Source organism: Odontesthes bonariensis, chromosome 4 (assembly GCF_027942865.1).
Source record: "Odontesthes bonariensis isolate fOdoBon6 chromosome 4, fOdoBon6.hap1, whole genome shotgun sequence".
Taxonomy (NCBI): domain Eukaryota; kingdom Metazoa; phylum Chordata; class Actinopteri; order Atheriniformes; family Atherinopsidae; genus Odontesthes; species Odontesthes bonariensis.
In genome coordinates this window covers 6,886,772-6,900,026 of record NC_134509.1, presented here as the reverse complement: position 1 = coordinate 6,900,026, position 13,255 = coordinate 6,886,772, and the positions used below count along the sequence as shown (strand labels likewise).

At 41.8% G+C, this 13,255-nt stretch overlaps 1 protein-coding gene across 1 annotated transcript; it reads left to right on the top strand.

Annotated features, from left to right (window-relative positions):
• The first annotated feature begins 1,687 nt into the window (after positions 1-1,687).
• fdx2 (ferredoxin 2) lies at positions 1,688-4,543 on the top strand. The gene is made up of 5 exons (XM_075464359.1): positions 1,688-1,886; positions 2,181-2,232; positions 3,946-4,052; positions 4,128-4,215; positions 4,317-4,543. Exons 1-5 carry the CDS (start codon positions 1,700-1,702, stop codon positions 4,471-4,473), a joined length of 591 nt encoding a protein of 196 aa, XP_075320474.1. The 5' UTR covers positions 1,688-1,699; the 3' UTR covers positions 4,474-4,543.
• Positions 4,544-13,255: the final 8,712 nt, after the last annotated feature.

The window sequence follows — 13,255 nt, the reverse complement described above, 5'->3', positions numbered from 1 at the left end:
CAATAATCTATATCCCAGTCTGCTGACTTCGAGCATTCCCTATAAAATAAAAATGTAGACAGAGAGGCTCATTTACTTTTTTTATGATCATCCACATGGGAGGAACCCCCCAGCAGCCACATCCAGATGGGAGGTTAGTGTGCATCTTAAACCTACTTTAAGAGTGTGCTTTCCCACTGAGAGAGACGCTGAGGTGGAGATAAGAAGCTAAAACAAAAATTACTGGGGTGTCCCAGAGTATGAGCTCATTGGTTGTTAAAAACTGCTCGATAAATAAATCACGTCTCAAACATCAACACAACTCTCTTCAGCAAAAGAGTTGTTTAACAGCACCGCAGTTATTTTTTTTTTAAGATAACCTCACTTATCTCCAGAGAACGTGGAGGTCGAAAGAGAATCAGCCCTTTACCTGCCTGCAGTCATAACATCATCTCTCTGTCTTCACACACCAGCGGTCACACAGCTTCCTGCTGCTCGCCCGCATCAGATTTCTTATCCATGTTAAGCTCCCTAAAGCTAAAAAAAAAAAAAACAGGCCACAACATGATTTTACTGTACTGTTTTATAAAAGTGGCTTCTGTGGAGTTTTGTATGAATGGGACACTGGGGAAATATTCTATTCTGAGTCTTTTGAATTATGAGCCCACAACTTGGGAAAAGAAATGTGTGCATAGAGAATGGATGGATGGATGAATTGTGGGCCCAGACTTGCATCCTGTGTCCAAGACATAACTTTAACAGGTTTAGACAAGTCAAAGCTGCTGCCGCATTGAAATACGGCTGTAACATGTACATAAAATGTAAGACAGAATGGACTTTTTAAAACTGTTTTCTCATTTTGTTTTATCCACTTTTTCGACTTTGGTCACAGCAGAATACCACAAAACTGCTCTTGAATACAGCCATTGTTCACACACCGTGTGTTCCTTATTCCTCTGGCAGTTTATATGAAGTTATGGTGAAATGAACTATTTAAACTATCAAGAATAACTTGCAAGAGCTACATGGTGGTAAAATATCCTTCCGTCTGTTTAAGTGAGGTAAAGTTGTGGTAGCCTAAGTAAAAAAAAAGTATGTCTGCTTACATAACAAACTCAATTAGGTACAATATTTCGAAATGTTAGCTTGTACATTTCCTTTTTAATGATCAATATCAGTAATTATTTTACAGTCGTATTGACAGGCTTTATTCTGCATCTATTCTTTGAAACAAGACACTGCAGGAGAACAACACATTAGATTGAGAGTTACTGGTATCACCACTTGATTACATACTTCTTAATATCTTAAGTTTAAATATGGAAATTAGCAAATGTAAATCTAAATGTATATCTTGGATATTGTATTTTCACTCTCCTGAAAGAAGGCGTAACGGAAAGGAAACAAACGGCCCAACCTGTAAAAACTGGTCAGTGCATTGAGAAAGCACAAGAAAAGAAAACAATTGTACGTTCTAAAGTAAATTTAGCTTCCAATATCTGTACTTGGATAAAGTATTGAATTATTTTATGTATTCAATGCATTGTAACTGTATTGCGTACTTTTATTGAAGTAAAGAATTTCAACTGTTTCCCATTTCGAAGATGAGGCAACAGCGCCCTCTGCTGGACAAAAAACATATCAGGCCACAGCAGAAACGTCTTCTGGCCGCCGCTCTTTTTCTATTGGCTGCTTTCGGGCACGTGATCAAAACAGAGTCATGGCGGCGTCCGCTGCAGTCCGGTCGAGCATGGGGCTGACTTTGAGGCTTTCTCGAGTAATCCCGGACTGTAGCGCATGTCCCCTGCACGGATTAAAGAGCTGTTTGAACAACAGGTCTAGTCTACAAAGGAGGGGCTCCTTTGATAGTTTTCGGACGATAAATCGGCATTTACGGACGAGTATAGGTGAGTGGTGCGGCTTGCTAACACTTAGCTACCATCAAAAAGCTCGTTCTTCTTTAGAACTGTTTGTTTACGACGTGACGCAGTTGGTTATGAATTCAATATTTTTAAGCTAGAGTTTGAAATGATTGACGACCCCTACGAAAGTTTAGCTTGGAGCGATCTTATCCGGTCGGAAGTGAGCTCAATAACACTTGTGTAACTCTTAACGCAGCATTCCCAGTTTGGGCTGTTGTGAAACTTGCAACAAGTCAATCATGAGGCGGAGCCCTGATGTCCCTGCTTTTCTTTTCAAAGGTCTTCACAAGGGTGAGGAGGGGAGCTCCAATGCAGAGGACCCCGAGGATGTGTAAGTCCTCCAGGGCTTTTGTCATAAAGTTTTACGAAGATATCGACAGGAATTAATAATGCATGCTGCACACTTTTAATAACACCCACTGCTACAGCTATTAACAGGGTTGCCAACTTTTCCAAAAACCTTGGAGTGAGATTTCAGCGAGATATATATATATATATATCTGTGTAGATATGATGTAGATACATGTATACATTTTATGAATATGCAATAGTGCAGAGTGCGGGGCCTTCCTCTAAAAATTTTTCCATTTGCATTTCTTAAATGCAATTTCTTCCATACTAGTTAGACATGGTAAATCCTAAATCCACATCTCATTCATAGCCTACATCCTCAGCTGCCCTTCAAAAGACAATGTTGTTTAACAGAGAGAAACTAGTCTAGGCTGGTTCAACAAATTTCAAGGCAAAGGTGAGATGGTATATGTAGATTTTTAATGCCATAGTCAGATCAATTGAGAATTTAACAGAAAATGTACAAGATGACAATGTACACGGTCCCTCTTAAAAATAACTTTGCTGTAGTGAGACAGCGCTGCGTTACCAATCAGATTTCGCCTTGGCAGACCGACGTACCGACTGACGTAATGACAAGCCGTTTCCAGCGAAATAACAATCAGAGAGGGATTAGACACTCTGCTGTGGTCCAATCATGAGTTTAAGCATTCGGAAATTATAGAACGAGAGTGAAAAAAAATCAACACAGAAAGAAACAAATGATCTAGCGTGAGATTTCTTTGTGAGAGCGTGACACTAAGTCTGAAAGAGTGAGTGTCACGGCAGATGCGTGAGAGTTGGCAACCCTGGCTATTAAGCATGCAAACAAGTCAACGTCACCGGGATCATGACTTGATTTAGAAGAAAGTGAAAAATGAATTGAAAAATGCTGCCTGGTTGTGTTAAACTCAGTTTCAGATTTTACTCTGAACATCCAGAGCTGAACTTGAGCGAGCAACTCTTAACCTAAAGCCACTCTAAACCAGTTTTGCACGACACATTTGATTTGTTGGGCTCTTTGGGGCGGTTGATCTTTGCGTTGATTCAGCAGATCTTACAAGTTACACCTCACACAGCCAAACATTTTATCCCGCTTTTTGTTTTTAACCAACCACTTGCATGTTACAACAGTAGCTGTAATTATTCAGAACCCGACAAATACTAGTCACAGAAGTGTTTTCCTCTGTCCACATAGTTGACTTTACGCCACATTCTGTGATACAAGTATATATTCACTATTTATGCCTTTATATTTGTCAGGGTCATAGACACAAGATACTAGTCGCATTTAAAATATTTTTTCTGCTCATTTCAAAAGCTTTGCATAAGGGTTTCAGAAAGCTTCGATTTCACACAAAAGTAGTAAAAAAAAAAGTCAGCATGCACAAGAAGAGATTCAAACCTCCGCTGTGGATGAGTTCAGACGTTGTGAACATTTGGCTCGTGTTAGAGAAGAAACATCTCTAACAATAGCTGACATGAAATCCATTTTAACGGCTCGAAATTGAGGAAAAAGAATAAAATCTTGGAAGATCTTAATGAGTGTTGCTATAGTTTTTTTTTCACTTGATGGAAATGATTCTAATCAGCATTTTCAGCTTTGCAACAATAAAAAAAAAAATGGCTTCAAATTTGCTTGACAATTGAACAACAGTTAATCTATAATCTGTTTTAAAGTGCTTTAAAATGGTTTGTTGTCTTAATGTTTTAGGGTCAACGTGGTGTATATAGATCGGAGTGGCCAGAGAATCCCAGTTAAGGCCAAAGTGGGTGATAACGTCATGTATCTGGCTCACAAACATGGCATTGAACTGGAAGGTGAGGGTTGTTGAAGCTAAACTGAAGCATGCCGCTGAAATGATTACGTAACGTCTGCGTTTGTGGTTCATTTAGGAGCCTGCGAGGCATCGCTTGCCTGCTCAACGTGTCACGTCTACGTGAGCGATGACCATTTTGACAAACTACCCGAACCCGAAGAGAGGTATGTCTGCCGCTCATCCCGTCTTTGATCATATTTAAGCTCAAACAGTTTTTGTGTGTGATGAAGAGAAGGTGAGAGTTGACCGACGTCTCTGTTTTTAGGGAGGACGACATGCTCGACATGGCAGCCCTGCTTCAGGAGAACTCCCGACTGGGATGCCAGATCATTCTCACCCCGGAGCTTGAAGGCATCGAGCTCACCCTGCCCAAAGTCACCAGGAACTTCTATGTGGACGGCCACGTTCCCAAACCTCACTGAGATGCGGAACAGATGATGACGAGATTGGGACTGGAGAGGGGGGAAAGCGAAGACACCATGTGTGCTGGTTGGGGGATTTGGGGGTGGGGGGGTGGCTGGTGGCTGTGAAGAGATGGACGTCTAGGATAGTGTCGTCCATGGCAACTCTGAAGACGCCTTGCTAACTGACAGATTCTGGAGTTTTAACAAATGTCCGCACAGACCTGCAGATGAGATCAGGCTCAGCTGGACACTACACAAGTTTCACAGGAGTTGATATCAACGTTGATGGCTGAACTGATAATGTATTTATTTATATGGAGTGTTCTCAGGCCCTCTTTATAACATCATTCAATCTCTGACCGCTCACTGTTCAAACACCAGACAACTGAAGACGCAGAGCAGAGTCGATCTCTCTCTGCTGCTTAATGGAACATTCCTTGTTACAGCTCTCTAACGCACAAACATCACAAGATGTTGTTAATTGTTTTGACCAGTCCATATTGTATACATAGCATTTTTTTTTTTTTTTCTATGTTCACTTGTAAATGTTGCAGTTTTCATCAATTTAGCCGCAAGTCATAAACCTCAGAGCGGTTCTCCTGCTGCGCGACTCTCAGACCCGACAGAAGGAGCTGCACAGCATGATGAAGTTGTATACGATGCTTAAAGATGGGCTCCTTACAAGAGAAAACAGAATTCAAGCTTAACGTGTAATCACTAGAAACATTTAAAAAACGTTCAGGTTTTAAGCCGGAGAATTCATTTTAAAGCACTTCCTCTGGTGATGGCGATTAAGGCTTGATTAGTTAATCTGGTTCAGGGGAGGCAGAGCAAGAAGCAGTGTTACCTCATTTAACCTGAACTCTCAAGTCTACTGTACTTGTCCGACATACGCACAAATGTAAGTGAATTGTGTATCTTTAATTTGAAATAGTCAAAGATGTGCAATAAAATCTGCTTTAAAAATAAAAAAGTTGCATGTGAACATTGTATTCTTGAGCCAGCAGCCCTAAGGACTGAAGCTTAATTTGATTTACCCAAAATTTAATCTCTTTTACTGGGTGACGAACAGCATCAAACCTGAATGACGTCGATATGCTTTTAAGAGCAGTTTTCAAGTAAAACTGGAGCTGTGAGATAACAACACAATATATGCTGGCAGATGTAATCTAGCCAACCCAAAACACCCGTGTAGGTCGTCTCATAGCAACCAGCTCTACTGGTTCGAGGTCCCAGCAAAATCGACCCATTGACGACCAATGTGAAAATTCATGGTGAGCATTAACACCAGTAGCAGCGGTGACATTTTTAGTGGGCTTTTTCGTGGACCTTTGGTTGAGATGCGGTGGGCCAGAGAGGCCTTTACAAGTCTAAAGTCAGAAATGGATCGATGAATTTCACGCTAAGATCTGAAATCCAGGGCCAACTCGGTTAGGTGAGCGTTGTACGATCACAGGTATGGATCAGATCACGCAGTAATTTAGCATAAAGGCCTATCTATTAGTGAGTAGTGGCATATGACGTAAGTCGGTGTGCTGTGGAGAGATAAATTTAAAAAATGCATTAACAAAAACGGAATCTTTGTTAATTTAAGGCCGTCCAATGCAAAATGCACTTGGAAAAGTACTAAATGGCCCTGTCAAACACGAGTAGGCCAACAGAAAGGACAGCTCTGACTGTAATAATGCGACCTGCTACTGCGCTCGCGCCTGTTCAAACACAGAACCGCGAAAAACGACATTCTAGAACTGGAAAAGTGCTACATTTTGCGTTCTAGAACGCTTTTAAACAAGACAAAGAGTTGGAACATTTGTTACATTCCTTCCGGTGAGTCAAACGAGTTACAGTTCGATTAATTACATGTTTGTTTTCTGAGTTTTTTCTGAGGACCAGCTTTATGTTAGTCACTGTCATGGTAGACGACAGCTCGACTTTATTAAGCATTTGTTTCACAGATATTTTCAGACGGCTCTCATTCGCCCACGCAGACACAAATGATAAGTGCCAAGTTAAAGTTTTTCATGGAAATATTCCAAACTCTTGAGTTCCTGTTTTCTACTGTCTAACGTCACAACTGTAACTGCAGTTACAGATGGGGAACAAAAACACACATAACATCAGCTTTTTAAGCTGTCCCTTCTGTATTTGTATACACCACTATGACCTCACCTCTCTGTCACGATTATGACTTTATTTTTATCCAATTATTATGCTTTTTTTGTTGTTATGTTTTTTATTCATGATACAGAAACTGCTTCAGCATGAGTATCGGACCGCAGGCAGAAGCTGTCTTCATCCAGGAAAGCCAGAGCAAAGTTGAACAAGATTCCCATTCAGCACTCTTCTTTCTTTTCCAGGAAGTTTCAAAGCTAGCGTCACCTATCAGTAACAGTTTCTTGGACATAAATGCGCCCTCCAAATGGCTAAATGAGACGTCTGCAAATAATCATTTCAGAATTAAAAAGGAAGAGGAGGATGCGCATTCAGTCCGAGCCTCTTTTAGCTCATGTCAGCAAAATGTGTCTTGTACGTCGCCGTATCATCGCATAAATACTATGAGGGATGATATCTGCAACAGCGAGGCAAGAGCTTTGGATGAGCAACGTTGTGAATGCAACAGCCCCTGGAAAGTGCTGAGCCTGATCAACCGGCACTGTGAAAAGCTCCTGCATCAAGGAGATGACGATGACTTTGGCTCAGGTGTTTTATCGTCTTCCACAAAGTTAGGCCGCTCAGCAGCCGCACTGGTAGCTGCAGCAGCAGATGTAGCACAGGGTGGAGTTGGAGGGGACCATGCTGAATGCGCCTTAAGGCCATCTCTTCCTCTCTGTGAGAGACGAGAAATCAAAGCCGCCATCAGTCCTGTGGACACTGTGCGGGAGTGTAGTGCGGGAGGTGGTTACACACTGCAAGGTTGTGTGAAAGGTGGCTGCAGTGTGCGACCACACACTGCTGAGAAAACAGACTCTGTGAGAGCCGAGCTACAAGAAAAAAATGGTCTACTGAGACGCAACCAGGAGTGTAAGAAGGATTGTTCTCCTACTGAGAAGGATGTTCTGGACGTAACCCTCCATGAAAAAGCTTTGCACCAAACGCACATCCCCAACACATGTCTCAATACCCAGCTGACCATAAGTTCTGATGACAAGCCAACATTAACGCTAGACCACAATGCAAACATTAGTTTGTCTACAGAGCCCCAGTGCAACACCCAGCCGCCTCCTCTGAGCAAAGACACTGACAAATTCACGCCATCTAAAGCCGGCCGCACTCGTGCTCCCGTAAAGGAAAAGTTCCCTCCAGCTGCCCAGCTGAAATCGTCAAGCTGGGACTTGTCCTCTGCAACATCGGAACCAGAACTTTGTACGGCGAAAAAGGAGGAAACTGGTCTGCCTCCTGTTCACCAGTGGAAAACCAAGACTCCGAGAAAACAACCTCACCCCTCTCGCAGTGCTGACATTCAAGACCCAGAGTTCCAGGGAGTGACGTTCCGGATGGACGCAGAGCTGGACGACACCAAGGAGCAGTGCCGGCTCCTCATAACTTCAAAGTACAGGTAGGGGCGGCTTTATGGCTGATTTGCGTGTGTATTTTGTGTAAATTGTATTTCTGAACATCTGATGTATGTTTGAGTGGAATGCGCACATTAGGATCTGCTGCATGTGTACCTTATCGCAGCAAGGAACTCTGCAAGAGTGTGAGAAAACCAAGGCTGAGGGCACGGACGTTGCAGAAATCACTGAAAACTAGCAGCTCAGATGAGGAGAATGACCTGACGACTACTGTTTTGAGTAAGTAACTCATGAGTAACTGAAGCTTTTCTCCTATCTAAAATGATGAGGAAAGAACTACAAAAAAGCCCAAACATTGGGAAATTCTCAGTAAATTAAGTGTTGTAGACTATATCGCTGATAATTCAGTCTCATGCACAGTTAAAGTAGGAATAATAACGTGGTTAACTTCAAAGTATCAGTTGCCTAGCCTTACTGTCTGAAATTCCACTCTTCTCCACTAGAGTGCGCCACCACACCAAAACACATCAGGTGCGTGCATCGGAAGGCTTCTAGAAACTGAACATAATAAAGCCTTTTTTGGTAATACTGTATTTAGAATTCTTTAAAAAAAAAAAAAAAAAAAAAATAGTCGAAAGCAAGGTGAAAAGGAACATAAGAACATTTAATATTTACTATTTCAGCTTACAGATGTGCCAGATAATGCTCTGAACCGCAGGGTTTCCAGTAACATTGAAACCTCATTTCAGATTCACAGCAGTTGGATCATTTCTCCGCTCTGACACACAACAGACGACTAACCTTTCACAAATTTAAACATAAGCATATGGTCCTCTGTTGGTCGGAACAGATAAGAACACAAGTTTTTAACATTCAGTGAGCGGACAGACATTCACCTGTGACGCCTCCCAGTTAACAGTAAACCTGACTGCTGTTGTATCCCCTCACATTGCCAAAATGGCTCTGATCTCTCAGGTCGAGGATATGGCAGCTGTAGGAATGGACACTACCATTGTCACCATGCTATTCCTGAGTAGTTTGAAGATGAAGGAAGGTGCCTGGGCCCACTGGGATCAGAGTGAATCACTGACAGGGATTATAATTGTGTGGTTGATCTCTGCACAGCATTGTTCTTTGTCTATTTGAATTTGAATTTTTTTATTTTATTTTTTTACATTGTAAAATGAGAATATATATTAGTTTGTTAGCATTATTATTCAGCAATATAAATAGTTTTGAGCCATAAACATAATTTCTACAAAATGTTTGACTGCATCACAAGTACTTCCTTTATTCAGCTGATCATTATTAGTTCATCCTTACTGTAGTGCAGACCTAATGTATGCTTCATCTCTTTCTCACAAGAGGGAAAAGTCTGTGCTTCGTGCTGCACCAGGAAGACCCCCATGTGGAGAGATGCAGAGGATGGGACCCCACTCTGTAATGCTTGTGGGATAAGGTAGCTCCTGTTAACACTTCTGGATGTTCAGATTAATTAACTCATTTTAACTTGCGAATTAGGGCTCATCACTGTGTTTTCCACGGGGTCAGATACTTCATGTGGACTCAGGCTAATCTGGATTCAGTTGTTGGAGGACTTTAAGGATTAATAAGCAGCTGCAGATGCTAACATGACCCAAAGCTTTAGAGCAGCACTGGAGAAGTGTCTGAAACTATAAAAACGAGGCGCTTCTGACTTGTTTTGATGGCACACCGAGATTCATCATATACATAACCAAGTACAAAATTGCCTTGGATAACCTGAGGGCTCAGAAACCGCACTTCACAACCTTGGTTTCCAGCCCAGGAACTTCAAGTTTGGCATTACCCAGACACGCTCCAGAAACTAGGTAGCGAGACACTTTCATCAAATAATATTGAATAAATGAATCCATTTAAGGGGGGGGGGCAAGCAAAGCCAAGGTGAAGCTTTTGGAGGAAGTGAAGGAGAAAGAAAAAGGTATAAGAAAGAGACAGGATATAGGTAAACATCAGACTGGCTTCTACTCGCTGGAGAGCTCAGGAAAAAAAAGGAGGGGGGAAATAACACTCTGGCTAGCTGTCGTTGCTTTGCTTGGCTCTGTCGACAAAGTTGTTGTGTGGGTTTCAAATGGTGAAAAGGTTACAATCATTTCCCCCTCTGCTCTGCGTAGGCTGCAAGTCACAGGCGGTTGAGGAGCAGTTGGTTCTTCTAATAAAACAACTGAAAGAAACGCTGAAAAAGTCAAAATCTCGTGTGCCATTGTTTATGCATAATATTATTTCTATAGAAATGCTGCATTGCAACATGTTCATACACTCCAGACATTAACTTTATGTGCTTGCCAGATACTCCAGTGCTGCTTTAAAGGACGGGGTCACAAGCTAGTATGATACTTCACTTTAATCAGTAGAATGTAGTGGATACGTTTCAAAGTGTTATAGCCTTGTTATTTTAAGCTTTCCTCTGAGTTTTCATCAAAGGGGTTTCTGTGCTGATGGCTATGGGGAAATAACACAGAGAAGGTACTAAATTACATACCAACACTTCACCTTCCAGGTATCTAAAACTACAATCTATACAGGACATTTCACATGGTTTTCTTGCACAAACAGCAAAAATGTTCCCTGAAAAAGATCTGGACGTGTTTTTAAATGATTTCTTCCTCCTTTACAACTCCAATGTTTAGGCTCCAGCGTGTTGACTGGCCACAGGGTAGCGAGCATAAAGATGGGCCCCCTGTACACGTCCCCTGAGCTCCTTCAGAATTTGCATTACAGGCAATTCAGAATGATAAATGTTAGCGGCTTTTTAATATTGTTTGTTAGTTTGGGAATGGCACCTGCAGACTCTGACTGTTGTTAGCTAAGTTAGCTAGTTTGTTAGCTAATGCTAATGCTGACTCCTGCTCGCTCAGTGCTGGAGGTTCAGAGTTACTTTTGCCACCATTGACACTGGTTCTTGAATTGATGTCGTAGCAACTACTAATTAGTGTCATGGCAACATGTATCCCTGGTAGCCTACATGTTTGTTGCTGGTAGTACTTACTTAGCTTTTCGGGCTTTTACGTGTTTAAGGCTCATGAACATCTTGCACTTAAGTAAAGTCCTTGTTGCGCCCTCGCAACAATTAATTTGAGGAGGATCAAGAGAATTATTCCACACTGGCTTGTGTTTTCACTTTCACGATCTTTCCCTGCAGACATAAACACACATTTGCCTCCAAGAAAAAGGAACAAAGCTTTGTTGGATTAGTTATTCTTTATCTGCAATCCTGGATTAAGACATCTGAAATATTGGTTTTACCAGTTCTTCAGGAGGATTTAACAAACTCGCATTCCTCATTACGCCTAGAAATGAAAACCGAGGGATTTAATCACAACTGTGCTTTCTTTGTCAAACGTTTTAAAGGTATAAGAAGTACAGAGTGCGCTGTGTCAACTGCTGGCATATCCCTCGGAAAGAAAGCAACTCCAACTCACGCTGCCTCAAGTGTGGAAACTTTGTGAGACTGACTTCAGCTCAACGGAAACATACCACTTAGAGACTACACACACAGGTTTTAATGTCCATTTGTGATGGAGCTTGGATGAAGATATTCCCTGCTCCTGTATCTCTAAGTTCTTTACAGTTCAGCCCAATGTGAAAATGAAAGCAAAAAATGTCAAAAAGAACAATTGTAAAATACTCTGCCTCCAGTTTTCCTCTTTGTGCTCCCTTATCTTCATACAGCAAGTGTGACCGAGTCTGTGCAGCTTTTTTTTTTCCCTTCATCTGCTCCGAGAGGGAATTTATACTTCAGAACCCGGGTCGATACAAATAAACAGCACACTGAAAGGCTGCTGCCACCAGTGGACGCATTCTGTGGAAAGTTTAGCCATGATTGTTGACATTTTTAATCTAAATGGCTTCAGTGTATCTAGCACAGACTGGTCAGCGCTGCCTGACAGAAACGGAGAGTTTGTCTTTGTACAGGTGCTGAGCTCAGTGCCGTGTTCACTTTTACTAACTGCAAAACAATTTGACTGACAGCAGCATCTTTTGCTACATTTAGTTGCACAAGTTGGATTATTTATTTGTTGTCTTGTGGTTGTATTTGTGGAATTTCTTACCTTTCTCCGTGTTTGGGTTCTATTTGGACTGTATCATATTTTGCTTGTTAAACTGATTTTCTCGCTGTTTTGCTTGAGGTATATTTTTCTGTGTGAGTTTGCATGGGTTTTGGTGTGTATTAAATTCACTAAGAAACATTTAAAAAGTTTGCTGTTGTTTATTTCCCCCCCCCCCCCTCACGTGTGCAAGTGTTTAAATAAAGCCAGGAGCTGACATAAATCCACCTCTAAATAAGTTGATGAAATAATAGTTGTAGAGGGGTGCACATATCGCGTTAAATTAGAGGGTCGAAATTCTACGTAATGAGGCTTCCCACAGTTTCCTCAGCCCACCGTGCTCTCCAGGCCAAGTGGGTGGCCTGGCGCAGATTGACAAAGTGCAGCGATTATTTTAAAAATGGATTACGTCTCCTCGAGAGGCAGCGTCTGCCAAACCATCCAGCAAAGAGCAGTGCAGACAGAAAGGAGCGCTGCCCTGGCCAAGAACATAAAATGGAGAAAACACAAGCGTGATTTGAACCTCTGTGTGTCCTCATAGTGTATCACTGAACAGAAATACACACTCTGCTGAAGAATAATGCTGTGGTGCATGTGTTGTATGTCTTTCAACTTTCTTTTTACTCCACTACATTTTAAAAGCAAGGTTTACTCACATTTTATTCTTGCATCTAGTGACTTTCATTGTAAAATGTGTTAAAGTTTGAAAGTCTGTGTCCTTTGGAAGATATTTAGATTAGTGGAGATGTGCGTATATCCATATAACGGGAGAGAACAGGGGGGTATTCCACGAAGCTGGCTTAGCGGAAAGCCAGGCTTTTCTCGCTACTTCTGGCTAATCTTAGAGAGAGTTCCGTTCCACGAACGTGGCTTATTTGAATGCCTGCTGAGTAACCATGGTAACTTATGCCGCTGAACTAGCCTGCTCCTGGGCAGGCTAAAGTTGAAGCTTAGCTTAGCTGCATCTCAAAGAATGTCCTACTGGCTGAAACAGACTCCCGAAAGAAATGTCCACCTAGAATTCTGCGCTCCCGCAACTCGTGTCTTGTATAAAAAAAACTATACAAAACTGTGGTTATCAAATCACCACTTTCACTGTCTCGAAAAATCAATCAGAGATGCAGCTAAAATGTTTTAGTGGAACGACTTGAGGCTTAATTGGGAGGTGGTGTTAGTTCAAGCGAGGCTTTCCCTCTACAG